Consider the following 17,855-nt stretch of genomic DNA (forward strand, 5'->3'; position numbering starts at 1 on the left):
ATCAATACAGCAGGTACATTTGCTGTTGATGTTGATAACGCAAAGAAACATTTACAATTATCGCATCAGTATTCCAGTTGCTGATCGCATTCTCTTTCACTTACTATCAGTATTGCTTCAAGTTCAAGAGTAACAAGTTCAGTGTAGTACATTCCTACAAGTACAAATCATCTACCTCGTTAGCATTATGGTTGAAAATAAGGAAATTCCCTTCGGTAAATTTCATGCGTGCAAAACATTTGAAAATAGTTGACCTTCTAAGCAATGTATCACTATTTTATAGATCCCACTCCACTGGAAAATGTCTACATCAATCTACGTAGCGTGGAGCAATCGGTTGACCTTTTGACGTCGTCGCTTATCAAGCGACAAACTCCAGCCCAAATGCTCCACTGGACGCTGAAGGCGCTGCGTTTGACTGATCTGACCACTCTTAGTGGCGATGATACGCGAGCCAATGTTGAGCGGCTCTGTTTCCGGGCGGCTCATCCTTTTCCGGAACGGCACCTGGCCGGGGCTGCCGTTGGAAGTATCCATACGGCTGCCGTGTGCGTCTACCCGAGTCGGGTACGCGATGCCTATGAATCACTGAAGGCGTTGGGAAGGGAGAGCGAAATCGGAATTGCTGCAGGTAAGCTATAAGAGTGACTTGAAGCGAAGCGATGTGTCAAATTCAACTAGGAAGACGTATCCTTTCTCGACACTGATTCACTTCGTTGAGAAGGCTTTTCGAAAGCTGTTGAGCTGAAACACTATCATTTTGTTTATGCTAAATTGAAGAGTCAGATCCTATAATTGTCACTTTCGATTAACTTCGGAAAGGAGTTTTTTAGGCTCATATTTTGCCACAAGACACACGATTTTAAAGTGTTTATTGTTGGTCCATTGGACCAAACAACCTATAATCCTGATCCAGTTAGTTTTCGGTAGCTAAATAGGTGTATTCGCTTTCTTGCGCTTTTTTGATAAGCTTGCACCGTTCAGACTCAAAAGTAAGAAATAAAATTGGACGGGTGCCGGGTAAATGTATGATTCCGCTGCAAAACCGTAAAAATCTTATTTTTCTGATTTGGTCTGTTCTTTATTGGTTTTGCTGACTGGGTTTGAACACAAAATGTATGTTTAACTTTCGTCAAAAGTTTTGTGACATTCATGGGATCAAACAAAATAATCATATTTTTAGTAGTTTATGGAAAAGCTTAAGCGAGATGACAAATGCGTAATAAACTTTCCGTGAAAGTTCAAAAGTCCTAACTTTCAATTCAGAAACATTTTATGAATCTTTAGGAGCTACACGGATAGTTTATACTTTTTCTGGACACACATAAGGCCTTTACCGAAAACTACAGTATTGGACGAAACATTTGCAACTTTTTCGATTTTCCATACAAAATGGTCAACTTTGGTAGGCTAGATCTCAGTTGTTTATAAACCGATTTGAATGAAATCTGCACAGCACGTCAGATATAACTTGAATTTTAACATATATATATTCCTTTCGTGGTATAGGAAGAAGGTACTTCTTCCGCGCAAAGATATCCATAAGGCCACCTGGAGATTACCCGATAATCAAATCGACCACGTTCTAATAGATGGAAAATTTTTCTTCGACATCACCAATGTTCGCACATACCGCGGTGCAATTCGGATCATTAACAAGTTGCTGTATGTATGCGCTCAAAACATTCGACGGTGACCATTTCGCGTCGAAGCCGAACGCCACGGCTCAACATCAAGCGGCGACGGGACTCAAAAGTTGCCCAAGATTACGTGCAGCAGTTGGAAGTGGCCCTACCAACGGAAGAGCAGCTTCGCGCCGCCACTCTTGAAGATGTTGAACACGGGTTTTTCTATGACAAACAACTTTGCAGAAAACACAAAAAATGTTAAAAATCTTGGAAAAAGTTATGATAAAAAATATGATTTTTAGGGGTCATTCACATATAACGGCATATATCTCAAAAAGTATAAGAGATAGAAAAATCGTGTCTTCGACAAAGTTGTTTCAAATTGCTAATTCTACAACTTTGCCGAAGACACCATATATCTATCTAAATGTTTTGAAAAAACAGTTTTTCTATCTCACTGCTAGGTGGATTGATCACAACACTTTTTTCGTCAAAAGTTGCGCTTTAATATACCAAGAAACTTCTCCGAACAAGCTATGTCGCTAAAATCAACGGTATGGGCGCTATTCAAAAAGCGCATGAAATCGAGTAAATAAAACACAGTGCGAGCACAGACAAACAGACGTAACACTTAGAACAAATCGCGATCAAAATCATAGTCACGAGGACATGTACGCCCAATGCTAAAATCGGTGTGTTTGGCCGACAGGCCAACAGATGGCGTTAGTGTGTAAACGTCAAACGCGAACAAAAACGATGCGAGCGCTGTGGGTGGCGGATTGGCCACCTACTATATTTTTGAATCTACCTTTAAAAAGGTGGTCGATGGACAATAATGAGAGTGTGGCGTCTGTTTGTCTGTGGTGCGAGGTTGACAACGATAGCACAAAACAGACAGACACAAAACAGCTGAAATCCACGCTGATCAACTTCTACTTATCGTTTTTTATATACACGCAGCGAACTGGACTATCGAAATTCATACATTTTGCCTTATGAAAGATGGAACGATTATCGCAATACGAACGCTTTATGTATCGTTTTAGCATCACTCTACACCAAGGCGTCGATAGGCGCGGGGTGTACGTACGAGCCTATCGATCGCAAGGTCCTTGGTTCGATTCCAGGTTACTGCGAAAACTATTTTTGTTTTCAAATTTCGGTTTCATAAGGCAAATTTATGAATTTCAACCCGATTCCTTGTGGCGAATTTTCATAAGGGGTTCCTATGTTTATCGATAGTCAATTTGCCTGAGTGTACATATGATATAGTTAAATCTTTTTTCATAAGTTTAGCGTTACATAAAGTAAATGTTACTAAATATTAATCTTAGTCGATCTGCTTATTTGAAACATGTATTCGAGCCTCAAGGCGGGAAATCCACATAGAACTTTTTTAGAAGTTCCTTCTGAAAAATTTGTTCTACGAGGAATAATTTGGGTTGATTCTACGAGTGGCTTGAGATGACAATTGTCGGTGTCGTATAGCGAGGTGACAATTCTCGACTCGAGGGAAGTGACTCGCTGTGCAAATCAAAAGACGACACCGACAATTGTCACCTCATGCCACTCGTAGAATAAACCCAATTATTTGGAGTACCGTAATCCGGGGTAACATTGAACAGCAAGGAAACATTGATCAGTATGACCCTTCTCGTAAAAAGTTCGATTCATCATTTATTTATAGAATATTTTCAAAGCATGAATGGTGCCTCTCCTTCTTACATTCATAAGCTAATATTAATTGAGGTTTTTGCGAAAATCGCGTTGACATCGCCGAAAACGATTCCGTTGTCAAATCTGTATAAAGTTTATTCAATTTAGTAACATTAACGAACTACTATTAAGAATGCAGAATTTCCTTAGGAAATTGCCTACCTTTAGGCGTATTACGCGGTTCAAAGTGATTTTATTTTCGAAATAACTCAAAAAGCATATGACTTGTAAGAGTTTGGTCTTCATATTCGGCTTTAGGGGCCATGATTTAAGTAAGCAACGACAATTTCAGCATTACCGAATGTTGTTTACATGGGTGATCAATATTACCCCATATCAGCTTAATCAAAAAATCACTTAAAACATTTATTTAAACTTACATAAATATTTTCAAAACTGAAATAGAGTATACAGTCACGAGCGGTGGGTGCCAGTACTTGTTTTAAAAATATAAAACTTGCCATATTTGCATTTTCAAATGAACAGTTTAAGAAATATCCCAAAAACTGATCAATGTTACCCCGGTTTACGGTAGTTTGCAATCTTCAAGGGTTTCCGAAAACAGGCAAAATGGAAGGAAATATTGATTCAACTAGAGGATTCAAAGATTTGCTGCCTAAAACACCATATTCGAAGATACTTACTACGATTGACGGCATTATTTGCTTCTTCATCTGAACCAAAGAACATTAGCTAGAGGTTGCTTCAATTTGCTGTTAGATTTTTTTTCTTCTAATGCATCAAACTCAATTCAATGTAGTATTCAACATTATCCTTTTCTCTTTTGGAAGGAAGCACACATTCCAAAGAAACACTCTTCTCGTATTTTTTGGTGCGTTTAACAATAGTTTTGAAACCCACTTCTTTGGAAGGAAGTTCTGAATTCAGAGATTCAACCCAGCCTCGTGTTTATGCTAGCAACCATAACCATTAAGGCCGAAAAATGATTGCGGAACGGCAACGGAAAGTGGTACCGGTTCACCAGCATGAATCACTCCATCTCGACTGAGATGTCAAAGATAGAAAATGAACCAACACTGAGTCGACAAGTATGTTATAGTTCATGCTGGCGAACCGGTTCTGTTTTTCGTTGCCGTTCCGCTATCATTGCGTTTGGACCTTTAAGGCCCAAACGCAATGATAGCGGAACGGCAACGGAAAGCGGAACCGGTTCGCCAGCATGAACTATAATTTGCTTGTCGATTCAGTGTTGGCTCACTTGCATCCATTGACAGCTCAGTCGAGATGGTGTGATTCTTGCTGGCGAACCGGTTCCGCATTCCGTTGCCGTTCCGCTATCATTGCGTTTGGGCCTTTACAGTTGGAAGTCACTGCTTTTGGAGGTTTATTTCTCCAAAATGATGTCCTAGAAGGATTACTTACCAACGCTCAAGAATCGAAGAGAGATCAAAGAAATAGTTCTAGCACTGCGAAGTACTGTTCTATTGAGTAATCATAAGTAGTATCTAAACTGCCAGGCGTCCGAAGCCTCAACACTCTCTATCTCCATTTACAGTTGCAACTGGGTTCCCATCGGGCCTATACCCACTGAAATCTCGTTTGGCGGAGATCGAATATGCCATCGACCAAGGAGCATCGGAAATCGACATTGTTGTGGATCGTAGTCTTGTGCTGAACAACAAATGGAAGCAACTGTACGATGAAATTGTACAGATGAGACATGCTTGCGGCGATCGGGCTCATCTGAAGACGATTCTGGGCATCGGCGAGTGTGGAACTATGGTCAATGTATGTTTTTAGGTTACTTGAGTAATGTCAATGGACTTATCACTTTCGTTTTTTAGGTTTACAAGGCATCCATGGTCGCCATGATGGCCGGATCGGACTTTATTAAAACTTCTACTGGCAAAGAAGCAGTAAACGCTACTCTGCCGGTAGGATTGGTCATGATCCGTGCCATACAAGAATTCCGCAGACTAACAGGAAAGAAAATCGGGCTGAAACCAGCAGGAGGCGTTCGCACTGTGAAGGATGCCGTAGCTTGGATGATCATGATTCAGGAAACACTCGGTGACGAATGGCTTCAGCCGGAACTGTTCCGTTTTGGAGCATCAGGGCTTTTGGATGACGTTGAGAAGCAATATTACAACCTCACTGCTAAATACGTACAAAGCGCTCATGAAAAAGCTGTTAAAGCGTAATCGCTACATCATACGCTGATTCTGCGAACGTTGAAATAATATAATTTTACAATTTGACAAAAGCGCTTTGTACACTTCGCAGTATATAACAACTTCCACGATTTTACTTTTATTAAAATTTGTACAATGCAATAACAATAAATAACTAAAAATTGCACACTCCTAGCTCTCTACTCGAAAGCCCTTCTCAGGTGACGAACTATATTTCACAATCCGGAACTTGCCGTTCTTGGTGTAGTATCCATACCGACCTCTCACATTCCCGTCGTTGTCACGCTCCTCTACGTGAAACTGCCGATTCTTCCTACAAAAATAAAACAAAAATCATAACATCTAATTTCCAACGTGAGCAATCAACACAGATATCACACAAACTCCCGCCCTAACTTGCTACCATCCACCAAAGTCTCCATCGTGCCATTAGTGCCACACACAATCAAGCCCCCAATTTACCCGCTACCCGTGTCATATCCAAACGCATAGCTGTCCGGCCCTTTATGGCCGTGCAGCTGATAATCAACTCGGGCACCTTCATTTTCGCTCGGCAGCCATCGGGTGTGTTCGTCCATCCGACGCTGAGGACTGGGCATGTACTCGCCCGTGTTCAGCTCAGCTGGTTTCGGTTCCTTGGCGGTGACCTTCCCTCTGGCAGCTTCCGCATCAGCATCGGCCTCCGTCAACCAAGCTGATGCCAGAAGCTTCTCCAGATCCAGTCCCCCAAGAAAATCTACTTCGTCGATTTCTCCGCTGCTGGGTAATCCGGCATTCTGCCTGGACCGCTCATTTTCAGTCTTCTCGATGTTCTCCGTGTTTTTAATATTGACCTGCTTCTGAGTTGGGATGTACTTCTTGCTCTTACTCTTCCTTGGCTTGACGCTGTAGTAGTTGGGTTCGTTCTGTTCAACCGGTGGAGGCAGCAGTGGTTCCGTCAGATCATCCTGTCGTGGACTATAGGAGCCGTAAGACGTCTTTTGGGGAGATCCGGCTAACTCGCTGGGCGAATCGATCTCCCCAACTGCGAAAAAATCCATCAATCGTTCGAACTCGTCCTGCTCCTTGGGTATCACTCGGATGAAGTACCCGCTGCCGGGCTTCGTAGGTGGGGAAAGTTCTTTGTTGGCGGGACCATTGCTGGCTGGAGCAACGTTTACCGAACGATCTTCACGACTTGTGACCAGGGCCTGCGGTTTGCTGACCTTCATCGGTAAAGCACTGGTTTGAACGATGATGCTGAATAAGCATACCGTCGACTGAAACGAGACAATTGCGGTTGTTAGGTATTTGGAAGGTTGTCAGGCAATTTACAAAAATGTTCAACTGATTCGATTCAACACGATCATCTGGATGATACATCGCTTCAACCGCACAATTTTTTTTCAAGGCGGTAAACAGCATATCCAGATAATTGGTTCAATTATCATCAATTTCTTTTCGTTCATCGCTATGTGCAATGCCAGCTAGCATGAATGGCATTGTGAAGAAAATTATGAAATTTTGGACATTATCTAACGCGAATTTGGCAAATGATCGTTTAAGGAGAACAGCATATCGGTTTCGAAATGAATAGTTTAAGTACGTTGAGATTGGGCAGTAAGTACATTCAGATATGATTTAATTATTTCCTTTCGGGTGATTTCAAACACGTAACACTATTAAGAAGAAATAATAATGGCAATATTTTATCGGTACCTGAACAAAAATTGCAAAATTATGGCTTATGCAAACCATTGGCTAATGGCACCATTTATCGAGTAGACGAAATGAATCTAAAGAATGACCATTTTTCAAACAAAAAAAACTCTGAGGTCATATATATGACAGTGCTCTACGTTAAGTCTGAGAACATGGCTTTATACCGGTTGTGAAGTAAAGTCAGGAAAAAGATTGCAAAAGATGCGTTCTCCAGCGGAACATGGCATCAGCTGATATGACCAAACGATGGTAATAAAGAATTGGTGATGGAAACAGACGTTTCCTGATGACATTTTCCAAGAAGAAGACTATTTTTGACCGAAATCAAGAATAATAAAATTATTCGGGATCAGGGGTAGAATGCACCAGTTAGGAAAGATGAGCCGAACTGACGGCCAAACATCATGTATGGAGTATTTTTTTTTTTATCTGTATCAACGAGATTTTTAGCCCTGGGCTAGTTCAGTTCATCTCGGGACCAACGGCTTTACTTCCCTTCCGAAGGAAGTCGTCACTGAAATTTTTGGTGACTATCTCGGGGATGGGATTCGATCCCAGGTCCTCGGCGTGAGAGGCGTGTGTTTTAACCACTACACCAGGTCCGTCCCCCAAATAGAGTATTTAAATACACGAATCCACTTGATTTGTGTTTACCCTAAATGGTGTTGAGCAGGGTTGCGAGAAGTTTGCAGGACAGGTAGGACACGGGTAAAAATGTGTTCCTGAAACCACGAAAATTTATCATGAAATTATGAATACCCATATTCATGGCACTCTTTTCCATACAATATCGGACCATGAATATGGATATTCATGATTTATCCACGACTTCAGGAACAGATTTTTTTTACGTGTACGCACAAAAATACCTGGGTAGGACCATCAAACGATTGCCATACCCATAATTCAGCAAGATCATTCCTACAGAAACAATTCATGGAATCATCTAAGGTCGAGCACACAGTGTACTGAGTATATGTTGAACAAAGCTCGCTTGTAATACAAAGCACGAGCGTGCTGCTGCTGACAATAGCCGAGAATGCTCGTCTTTCTTTAAGGTACCGTAAAACGGGGTAACTTTGATAGTTTTTTCGAAGAAAACTTCAATATTTATGCATTCTGTTTCAAAGAATTACAATTTATATTTTTAAAACAAGTACTGACATCCTAGCTATCGATTGCACTTGATAGATAGCCAAAAGATTTATTTTGAATAGATATATTATTTTTCATATAATCGAAAGTTGGTTTTCTGTTTTGGGGTATCTTTGATAATGGAGTATAAATCAAACAAAAATGAATGAATTACGGAACATTTATAGGGCGTTACATACCTCTAGGCGTTTAACGCTATATGAAAATTTCTGACTTACATTACAAAAATGGTCCCTGTTTATAAAAATGCTTTTCGTTAAGAGATTTGAGACTGAATTCGTGTTCTACTATAACTAGACTGTCAAGAATAAGTGACGAACTCATTATGACTTCATCAAATAGTGATCGTAGAACAGATTGTTTGTAAGTGTTGCAAAAATGCTAAAATCTTATAAATTTTTAATATTTGCATATAAACCCTCAAATGCACTTGATTCCAACGAATATAGCTTTGACATGAAGTGTCATACTAATACTCTTTACCTTGGCATTCGTTATGCTTAACTGATTAACAGAAACTTCGATATTTCGTTTAATATGTTGTGGGTCTCGCATTATCAAAGTTACCCGCATTATCAAAGTTACCCCGTTTTACGGTATTTCTGAAGTAATCTGCTTTTAATTTTTGAGGAATTCCTACACACAATTTCGAAGCACATTTTATAGAAATTGTTTGTAGAATTGTATTACGGATTTCTGGAAGTAATTGTTTAATTGCTGAACAAATATTGAGTCGAATTTCCTTTGATATTTTGTGGCATCATCAGTAAACAAATCACTTATTGTATTGTATGTAGAATTTCTGAAAGCTTCATTACCAGAATCACTTACTGTTGTTGGAAAATTTCTGCAGTTGGACTATTTACCAAGAATGCTTAGCTTTTTCTAAGAAATTTTACAATAACCTATGATTTGTTTTGTTAAATAAGGAAAGACAATCAAGTAAAATAGTCTCGACTTCACATATAAGTCCTACCAGATTCTATATACACAGTCCTACTACAGACAGGTATAACAAAATATCATCCTCATAATGAATCGTGAAAGTATCGGAGCGAAAAGCGAATTATGAAAGTTTCTTGTTTTAATTCCTGTAATCAGTGTCCTAAAAATTCAGCCGAATGATTCCCGATCAGTGCGAAAACTAACAAAAACAAACTCCGCTAGCACGAGGCGAATCTGACTATGAGAGCATATGCGACGAGAAAGAGAATGGGTGCAGCACACGCCTACATGTTGGTGTCTTTTAATTTTCAATTTCACCTAGACGCACAAACATTGAGAATTGAATATAAAAAATGGAAATGAATTTCATATTATTGGTGGCTCGTGTGGAGATTTGAATTCGAAACTTGTAACCTTATGAGTTAATGTTTCAACAAGTGGCTCGGTAGCTTAGTTGGTAAGGCGCTCGTCTAGCATACAAGAGTCCTGGGTTCGAATCTCAGCCGAGTACGTGGATTTTTTCATAATTTCACCCATAATTTATCCATATTTACTACTCGTAATAGACTTACAAACAAACTGCACAAATGTGAATTTTAAAAGAAATCCCAGAACTTTTTCAAGTATCCCTCCAGAAACATTTACCCTTGAATATATTGTAAATATTGTTATGCAAATATCTAGATGAATGCATAAAAAAAAATTCTCGGCAGTAATTCTGCAAAAAAAAATGTGAGGAAAATTTTATATTTTTTGCTGGAGAAATTATCAAGTAATTCTGGAAAAAGCAACTATAGATGAAATTCCGCAGTTATTTGGAAGTACTAACAGAATTCATGCAGAAGTTAGTATCGGCATTTTTAAGCTGTTTCTGGACAAATCGCTGGAAGAGTTCTAACTAAAATCTGTACAGGAATTCTGATTATTCCAAACTACGCTCATTGGAATTGCAGATATCGCTCAAATCATTGAATCATACTTAGTTTTTGGAAAGATGAGAAGGTTTTATGCGTATGGGAGAAGTGGCTTCAAGTAGCTACACTCTCATGGGCTTTTCCCTTCTCCTAGAGCAAAAAGGAGTAAATAATTAAATAAATAAAAAATAACGCAAATCGTAATATAAAAAGAGCTACAGAAAATGACATGGGATAGAGAGTAACTTCAGTAAAAAAAAACATGATAATTTCCAGACATGTTCTTGAAGTGATAGTTGTGTAAATATTACGAAAACCCTAACGAATTTTATTTAGAAATTACTCCGAAATTTGTAAAATGATTTCATGATAATTTCCAAAACCGACCAAAGCATTTTTTCATAAGTTTCTTGGACAAATTCTTCTGAATCTTAAGAAAGATGTGTGGAGCGAAAGACATGACATTTTTGATAGATTTTTCAAGATATTATTAGCGGTTAAGTAACAAAGTTCTACTTTTGTTTCAGAAGATCAATGATTTATTTTTGAAATTCCCATTTTACTGGGAGGGTACTGGAATCCAACAAAGATGTTAGTACTAATCTTGAAAGGATTATAATGATAATTTTGAAAGGAGCTGATTAGAATTCTAAACGGATTCTGAGAAATATCATGCTCATAATGTAGGCATGCAATGAAATCCCTAAATATTTTAGATAAGTACCCTGAAAGGTTTCAAATAAAATCCCATGATTTTATGGGAAGGTTTCCGATAAAAACAGTTTCTGGTGACAATACTGGAAATCCTGGTAGGATTCTGATGAGAATCCTGTAAATATTATAGTGAGAATCCTGGAAGCATCTCTTAAAGAAAGAATTGTGATGAAAATCCTGATCCCTGTTGAGATCTTTGAATTGTTTCTGATGAGAATCCTAGAAAGGAATAATGGAAAGATTTCGGTAAGAATCCAAGAATGTTTTCGAGTAGAGTCTCGGAAAGATTTTGATTTTAATTCGAAGGATTCTGATGCGAATCCTGGAAGGTTGGCTGATGAGAATTCGGCGTCGATGCTGATCAGGATGATTCTGATGAGAATTTTGAAACGATTCTCTTAAGAATCCTGGTAAGATATCTGATACCGAGGATTCTGACAAGCACCCAAAAAGGATTCTGATTCCAGTGAGAATCCTGAGAGGATTCTGATGAGTTTCTGCACGGGTTTTGATGAGCATCCTGAGAGTAATCGGTTGAGAATCTTGACAGGATTATGATTAAAATCCAGAAAATAATCTGATGAGAATCCTCGAATTTTTCCATCCAATCCAAAGATTATGGTTAAACAATTCGAATGAAGAACTTGAGACGAGTCCGATGTGAATTCTGAGAAGTTGCTGGATTTTAAAGGAAATCCTTAAAAGATCCTAAAAGAATTCTGATGCGAGTCCTAAGAAGAATCTTATGTGAATCTTAAGAGGCTTCCGATGAGAATTTTGAAAGGGTTCTGAGAGGATTCTGATGTGAATTTTGATGAGAACCCAGGGAAAATTCAGAAAAGAATCCTGAAAGAACTTTAATGAGAAGATTGGTTTATGAGAATTGATCCTGCGAGGACATTGATGTGAATCCTGCAAAAAATATTTTGTGAATCCTGCGATTATGCGATAATTCTGATAAGAATCACGATCCTAGATCCTGATGAAAATTCTGAGAAGAATCTTACGTGAATCCTGCGAGGATTCCAATGAGAATTCTGAGAGGATACTGATGAGAATTGTGTGAGTATTCTGAGTATTCTAAGACTCATCAGAAACATTATAGGTTTCTCATCGTTTTTTTATTCAGGATTCCCAAAAGAATCATAATTTCAAAAATAAATTATTGGAACTTTGTTACTGTGTTTCAGTATAACGATCGAATATACCCAAAACACTCACAAATCCGATAGTTACATCTCCATGTACCATTTGGATTTTATACTTCTCGTGATGAAAATTTTCTTAAAGTTATGTGTTCCGTTTATGGGCCAATTTATATTTTATTAAAAAATAATAATTGAAATTCTGGAACCAAACTCCTGGGATACTCAACAAAACCCAAAATGGCCCTTTAACGTTCAGAACTTTTAAATTTCAATTTTTTCAAATCGCATAATCATATAATGGCTATTTTCAAATTATAAAAACCGACCTCTTTTAACTAAAACCGAGGTTCTGAAAATGAACCTAAAATGGTCACCTGTTTTCAAAATGAACAAATGCCAAAATGACCAATCGGTTATAGAGTTTCAAAAATGTTCCGCATGAGCTAGCAAGACATGATACCGTGAGGGCCCCTAACTCTGCGCACTTTTACCAAAATCCACAAAAATCGGGTAAAATACTTGAATTTTCGTTTAATTTTTTTTCCTCATATTGCTACAATAGTACCGTGCACCCCCGCCAATTTGAACGGTACCTCATGCAAACCATCGGGGTTCATTTTTAATTTGAACATCTAGTAACCCTAGAAACGTGTTTCTGGTTAACTTTTTCACTGTTTTGTTTTGATTCTGCGTTCCGTTTCACAGCGTTCCTTCTCACTTCACTCCATTCCATGAGCTGAATGACGTTTGAACCTTTTTTAATCTGAACGATGTGCAAATTAGCGGGGTACAGATTTAAAAGTGTTCAGATTAAATGTGGTCAAACCAACGGAGGTACCCGGTAATAAATAATTAAGCGAAGAATTTTCTAGAAAAAATTACGATTATTACTTTTAAGTAATTTAAAATAAAAAATAACATAGTTTTAAAAATATTGAAAAACGTCCAAATTGACTGTCCGTTAGCAAAAATGCTAAGAGAGTACCTCTCGCTTAAGTCATTTGAAGCAAATTAAAGAGAAGATATTTCAGATTTTCAGTATGTAGGCACTGGTTTATTTATCGAGCAATCATCACTGGTAAAGTGCAACTTATTTTCTCTTCATTTTCTTATTCTTCTTGAGTGCGCATAGTAAGGAACCATTTTTCAACTATGTTCCTTACTATGCGCAGCAATTATAAAACGTTATTTTCAACATACAATCAACCCTCCAGAGGTTGATATTGAAGGGAACAATCGACTTGTCGGCACCATCGAGATATGGAATAGAAATGCTTTGGAAAATTGTTTGAGAGGACCATCATAGTACACGCAAAAAAATTGTGCGGTAAAAACTACTATTTTAGGGGGTTAACTTAAGCGCTCGCACCGGCAATTTTCAGCAGACCAGAAATACGTTTGATTTTATCATGTCTGTAGTCGAAATCAGTTTGTTGTAAATTATTTCTGTCAAATTTAGCAGTAATGGAGTGGGATGTACCGTAAACATAGTATTACGCGTTGCAAGATAAATTTTGATTCCTGGAAAATCCAGGTCGATTTATCAGAAAATTTCCCATCAAAATCATCGTAGTCACCTCTGCTATTTGAATTTACGTTTGGTCTCTGAGCGGTTCCTGTCAACTGTATTAAATGCCTTGACAATATCTATGTTACAAATTACTCAACGAACAAACTGAATAAATAGCACTAAGTCATACACTCTTCCCAATCCTTCCCCAGAAACAATTCCGAGCAATTACTCAACGCTCTCACACATTTGATAACATTCGAATTTCCGCATAACTGAAGAAACACTTGTGATCAATTTTCAATGGATTTTGATATCCTGAATTCATAAAGCTTGCCCAACTAACCACCATTGCCAAATTCAATTATTGCAAATGAAACAAAGCTCGATACCAGAAAATAGATTTGAATTTGCATTTATCAGTTCACGAGATGACACTTCAGCCTTCCAAATGTTTACTTGTTTAGGAACGGTCTGCAATTTCAATGAAATGCTTACTGTGGTTCATGTGTTCTATGCGGGGATTGCTCACTGCGCGTTATTTCCGCGAAGGGATCCAAATTTTTAAATTTCCCCGCAATAAATTGGTCTGAAATACCATGGTAGTTTCAAGAATGGGCGTAGTCAGCTAAAATAGCAATTTAGACCACAGAATTGTAAGGGAAGATTAAAAAATGACGTCCATTATATTTTAAGGATTTCTACACTCCGTTCCCTCAATCCCCTGTCGTGATTTTTACATTTCACATTTTCGTATACTCCTCCTCCCCTGAACGATGGACGAAATTTTTGAATGCTCCCCAACCTTGCAATAAAATAATTTTGATTTTTTGTATAGTTTCATGAGTCAATGTCGAGTGAACATCGAGGTTTAATAGTATTTGTTATATAGAAACGCCAATAAAGTACTGTTAGTGATCTGCAAAACGAAACGTTCATTAATTACGTCACGCTTATACAGAGCGGCGATTCTTCTCGATTGAGTGATGAAAAATACATTAAGAATGGATATACCCTTTCGCTTAAACTATTCTTCGTATTTAGTAGGAATGTTCGGGTTTCACATATAACAAACCAGGAACTCGGATCCGACCCGAATCCGAGACAATTATTTAATACCAAACCCGGATCCAAACCGAACCAAAAAGAAATTGGTTTTTATATTTTCTAGTGAAAATACATAAACAGGCAAAGCTAATTTTCCTTTACACGCCAAGGGTGAAAGCAAAAAATACGTAGTTTGTACCCTTTTTGTATGTTGGTTAAGTTTTTAGAAAACAAAGTTGATTACATGTTTTGGAAATCATATGATGATTTCGATTATTTTGAGAGTTGCACATAATTGCATTCAGTAACAGTAATTATCATGGATTAAATTATAGATAAAATTCGATTTACTTAGTAAACTACTATTTTAGAGACATTCCAAGCTCCACTGGGGACCTAAAGCCGTATAAAGCAAGAAAATGAAGAATAATTCAGAGTTTAAATGCTTGTAATGCTTAATACTTCAACTATTATAAAGAATTTATTGAGTGCGCAGAGTCGTATGGGCGTATGGGTGGTGTCAGGAGGCTGGGAATTAGGCATCGTGGTGACATACCGTAAGCGTAACATTGCTTTGTGCCATTGTACGCACGGTAGCATTCAATCCGTACTACCTCTGTGATATATAAGCCACACTCAACACAGCATCACATCAGTTGTAAATTTGTATCCCTTTGCTTGTACCATATCTATCGTTTAACACCGAGCGAGCACGCTGCCCCTCGGTGGTAATAAATTAGCAGTATGGAAAGACAGTGCGTTTGAGTCGTTGTCCATTCATCATTAAAATCGCACAACGTAGGGAAAGACATCCTGGCCAAAACACCATTTAATTCAACTAGAGTTTCTATCCTTTGACAGATACGCGTATTTCAACCTACTACAAGATACTGAAGACGGCCTTATAGTTGAGGTCGAAACATGTGTATCTGTCAAAGGTTACAAACTCTAGTGGAATTAAATGGTACAATATTAAATTAGGGTTTTCATTTACTTAGAGATATTCCACTGAACAGCTCGAAGATTTATTATCATAGATTTCAGAAATTCACCCAGCTTGCATGTCATTTGGATAGACGGGACTGTTGTACACTTACATCAACCATGAAAAATGGCTTTATTTTGACGGAAATTATTTAAATTCAATTAACATACAAAAATTTTGGCCGTCAAATATGTTCCGAATGTGAACATCTTATTTTTCAAATTTCTGAGCTAAAAGGGTAGAATTTCTTCGGTTTTCCCATGTTAATCGATTGATAAGTCTTTGCAGAAGCACATTAAACATAAAGTATCTTAGGCATGATCTCCAATCGAATTTGAATGCTGGGGTCCAAAATATATACTTTGAGGGTGCAATATATATCCAAAATAATGAAAAATAGTACTACACAATTGAATGTTTACAACGTATTTTGGACTATACATGATGATATAAGCATTTTTATCTCATGGAAGAAGTTTTATTTTACGTTTTGGCATGATCATGGTTTTGTTTATGCTGTGCAACAAATAAAAAAATTGTGGCAAAACCTAAAATCACTTCCTTAGAGGGTACAACCGGTACCTTATACAATATCATTATTTTTCATTATTATTTTCATTAAAAAAAATAGTATTTGTCAATCATTTCGGTTTCACCTTCAAGGTGGTACTTGACAAATGTTGTTGTCAAGTACATAATTCATTTACAATTTTCTCACAATCGCGCATTTTAAATGATTTGTTTTATTATATTCTCAATTATAGCATACTGCATGCAGTCTCTTTCACTTTTTTGAGCAGAAAAAAACATAAAACAAGGGAAAATTGGAGTCATTGCATTCTCGGATATTTAAAGCTCATTATTACATCACTTTTTGCGTTTCAATAAACAACTTCTGTTAAAAGTTTCATTGAGAAATTCCCCGAAAAGATGCCAAATTGCTCCAAAGCACCACACGTGCTGGCCGGTGTGACACAAATTCCTACAAGTTCATTTTTTCATCTCGGCGAATTGAAACTTCACTCTCATTGGACCAATTAAACCCATGCACGCCGCACTTCCATTGCACAATGTTCTCCTCGCACAATCCACGAAAACGAAACCATTTCGATGATGACGATGATCGTAAACGATCGTAAACATTGGCCCATTGGCTATCACATAACCGCTTACGTCCAATTTCACGCGCAATAATTCGATCAAACTCATCGTTCGTTCGACGCTCCTCAAAAGTGCAATTCACCAACTCAGCTGGATAACTTCTCCAACACCCTTAGACAACCAAACATTTCAAATTACCAAAAGTATAAGCTTCATCTTGAAAAACTGCACCGACTGCGCGCTCCGATTCGGGATTTTCGTTACTGTTTTCCTTCACAACAAAAGCACAACTGAATTTTCCTCAACTCAAGCACCACAAAGTCAATAAACTAGCGCCACTCCAACTCCTCGAGCGCTTTTGGTTCTCCTTCTCCTTCTGCTCTCTCTCCCAGCGCCAGCACCCGAACGCTGAACTCGTGAGCGCACGTGATCTTCGATCCAGCGCACGTTTTCAGGCTCTTGCTTGAATGGTTGCTGCTGATCTGTTCACCACCGATTGACGTCCATCACTTTTCACCGGAGACATGTAAATAATCACGCCGATCAACCGTTCTACCTTACTTATATAGATTAAATGGCCACCCCCGGGGGCGGTTCAACACGTGCACACTTCGGCGGAAAACCCTACCCGCGTGGAGTCAGTTGACTGATATGGTTCACGCTTCCGATAAAAGACGAACGATCACGATTGATCGTGGAGAGCATTCGGATCAATACGAAATCTTGTCAAAAACTGTCTGCAGTTCCCAAAAATTGCATATCACTGTCTTTTACATATCTGGGTATTCAACTAATTGAACCAAATTTAATTATTTAATTCATATAATTGTTTAAATGAGTGCGATATGTTTTACTTTCTTTTTCCTATTAAAACTGAAGGGGTAAATGCAGTGCCGTAGCGTGCGGTTGGCCAGGTTGATACCTGACAAGGGTGCCAGGCTTCAGGGGCGCCAAAGTGGGAAAGTACCCGAGTACCCGAGCAGAAGCAAAGTGTTACTGAATACCAAACTAAGGTATTCCATACCAGATAATTTCCAATACTTACAACCTGGATGAGGTATGAATGAGCTCTGCATCTCTTGCATATTCTACAAACACCAACCTAGTAATTAGATCAGGTATTGTATCATATAAAAGT

The 17,855-nt window shown here is 38.2% G+C and overlaps 2 protein-coding genes across 3 annotated transcripts; one reads left to right on the forward strand and one right to left on the reverse strand.

Moving 5' to 3' along the window:
* Positions 1–3: 3 nt before the first annotated feature.
* On the forward strand, positions 4–5,663 carry LOC5577613 (deoxyribose-phosphate aldolase). The gene is made up of 4 exons (XM_001656557.2): positions 4–215; positions 284–631; positions 4,861–5,093; positions 5,150–5,663. The coding sequence occupies exons 1-4, from the start codon at positions 188–190 to the stop codon at positions 5,504–5,506; spliced, it is 966 nt and encodes a 321-aa protein (XP_001656607.2). The 5' UTR covers positions 4–187; the 3' UTR covers positions 5,507–5,663.
* On the reverse strand, positions 5,600–17,253 carry LOC5577614. Of its 2 annotated transcripts, none has more exons than XM_021846548.1 (3): positions 16,916–17,253; positions 5,960–6,756; positions 5,600–5,810 (listed from the first exon to the last, which is right to left on the reverse strand). In XM_021846548.1, exons 1-3 carry the CDS (start codon positions 16,931–16,933, stop codon positions 5,669–5,671), a joined length of 957 nt encoding a protein of 318 aa, XP_021702240.1. In that variant the 5' UTR covers positions 16,934–17,253; the 3' UTR covers positions 5,600–5,668. The 2 variants fall into 2 exon arrangements, with proteins under 2 accessions (XP_021702240.1, XP_001656608.2); XM_001656558.2 differs by having other exon boundaries at positions 6,036–6,756; positions 16,916–17,251.
* Positions 17,254–17,855: the final 602 nt, after the last annotated feature.

This window comes from Aedes aegypti, chromosome 2 (assembly GCF_002204515.2).
Source record: "Aedes aegypti strain LVP_AGWG chromosome 2, AaegL5.0 Primary Assembly, whole genome shotgun sequence".
Taxonomy (NCBI): Eukaryota; Metazoa; Arthropoda; class Insecta; order Diptera; family Culicidae; genus Aedes; species Aedes aegypti.

Coding starts and splice junctions, on each gene's coding strand:
- LOC5577613 (XM_001656557.2), top strand. CDS start 188: ATGGTTGAAAATAAGGAAATTCCCTTCG. Junction 216..283: donor AAATAAGGAAATTCCCTTCG/GTAAATTTCATG, acceptor ACTATTTTATAG/ATCCCACTCCACTGGAAAAT. Junction 5,094..5,149: donor AGTGTGGAACTATGGTCAAT/GTATGTTTTTAG, acceptor TTCGTTTTTTAG/GTTTACAAGGCATCCATGGT.
- LOC5577614 (XM_021846548.1), bottom strand. Junction 5,811..5,959: donor GGATATGACACGGGTAGCGG/GTAAATTGGGGG, acceptor TTATTTTTGTAG/GAAGAATCGGCAGTTTCACG.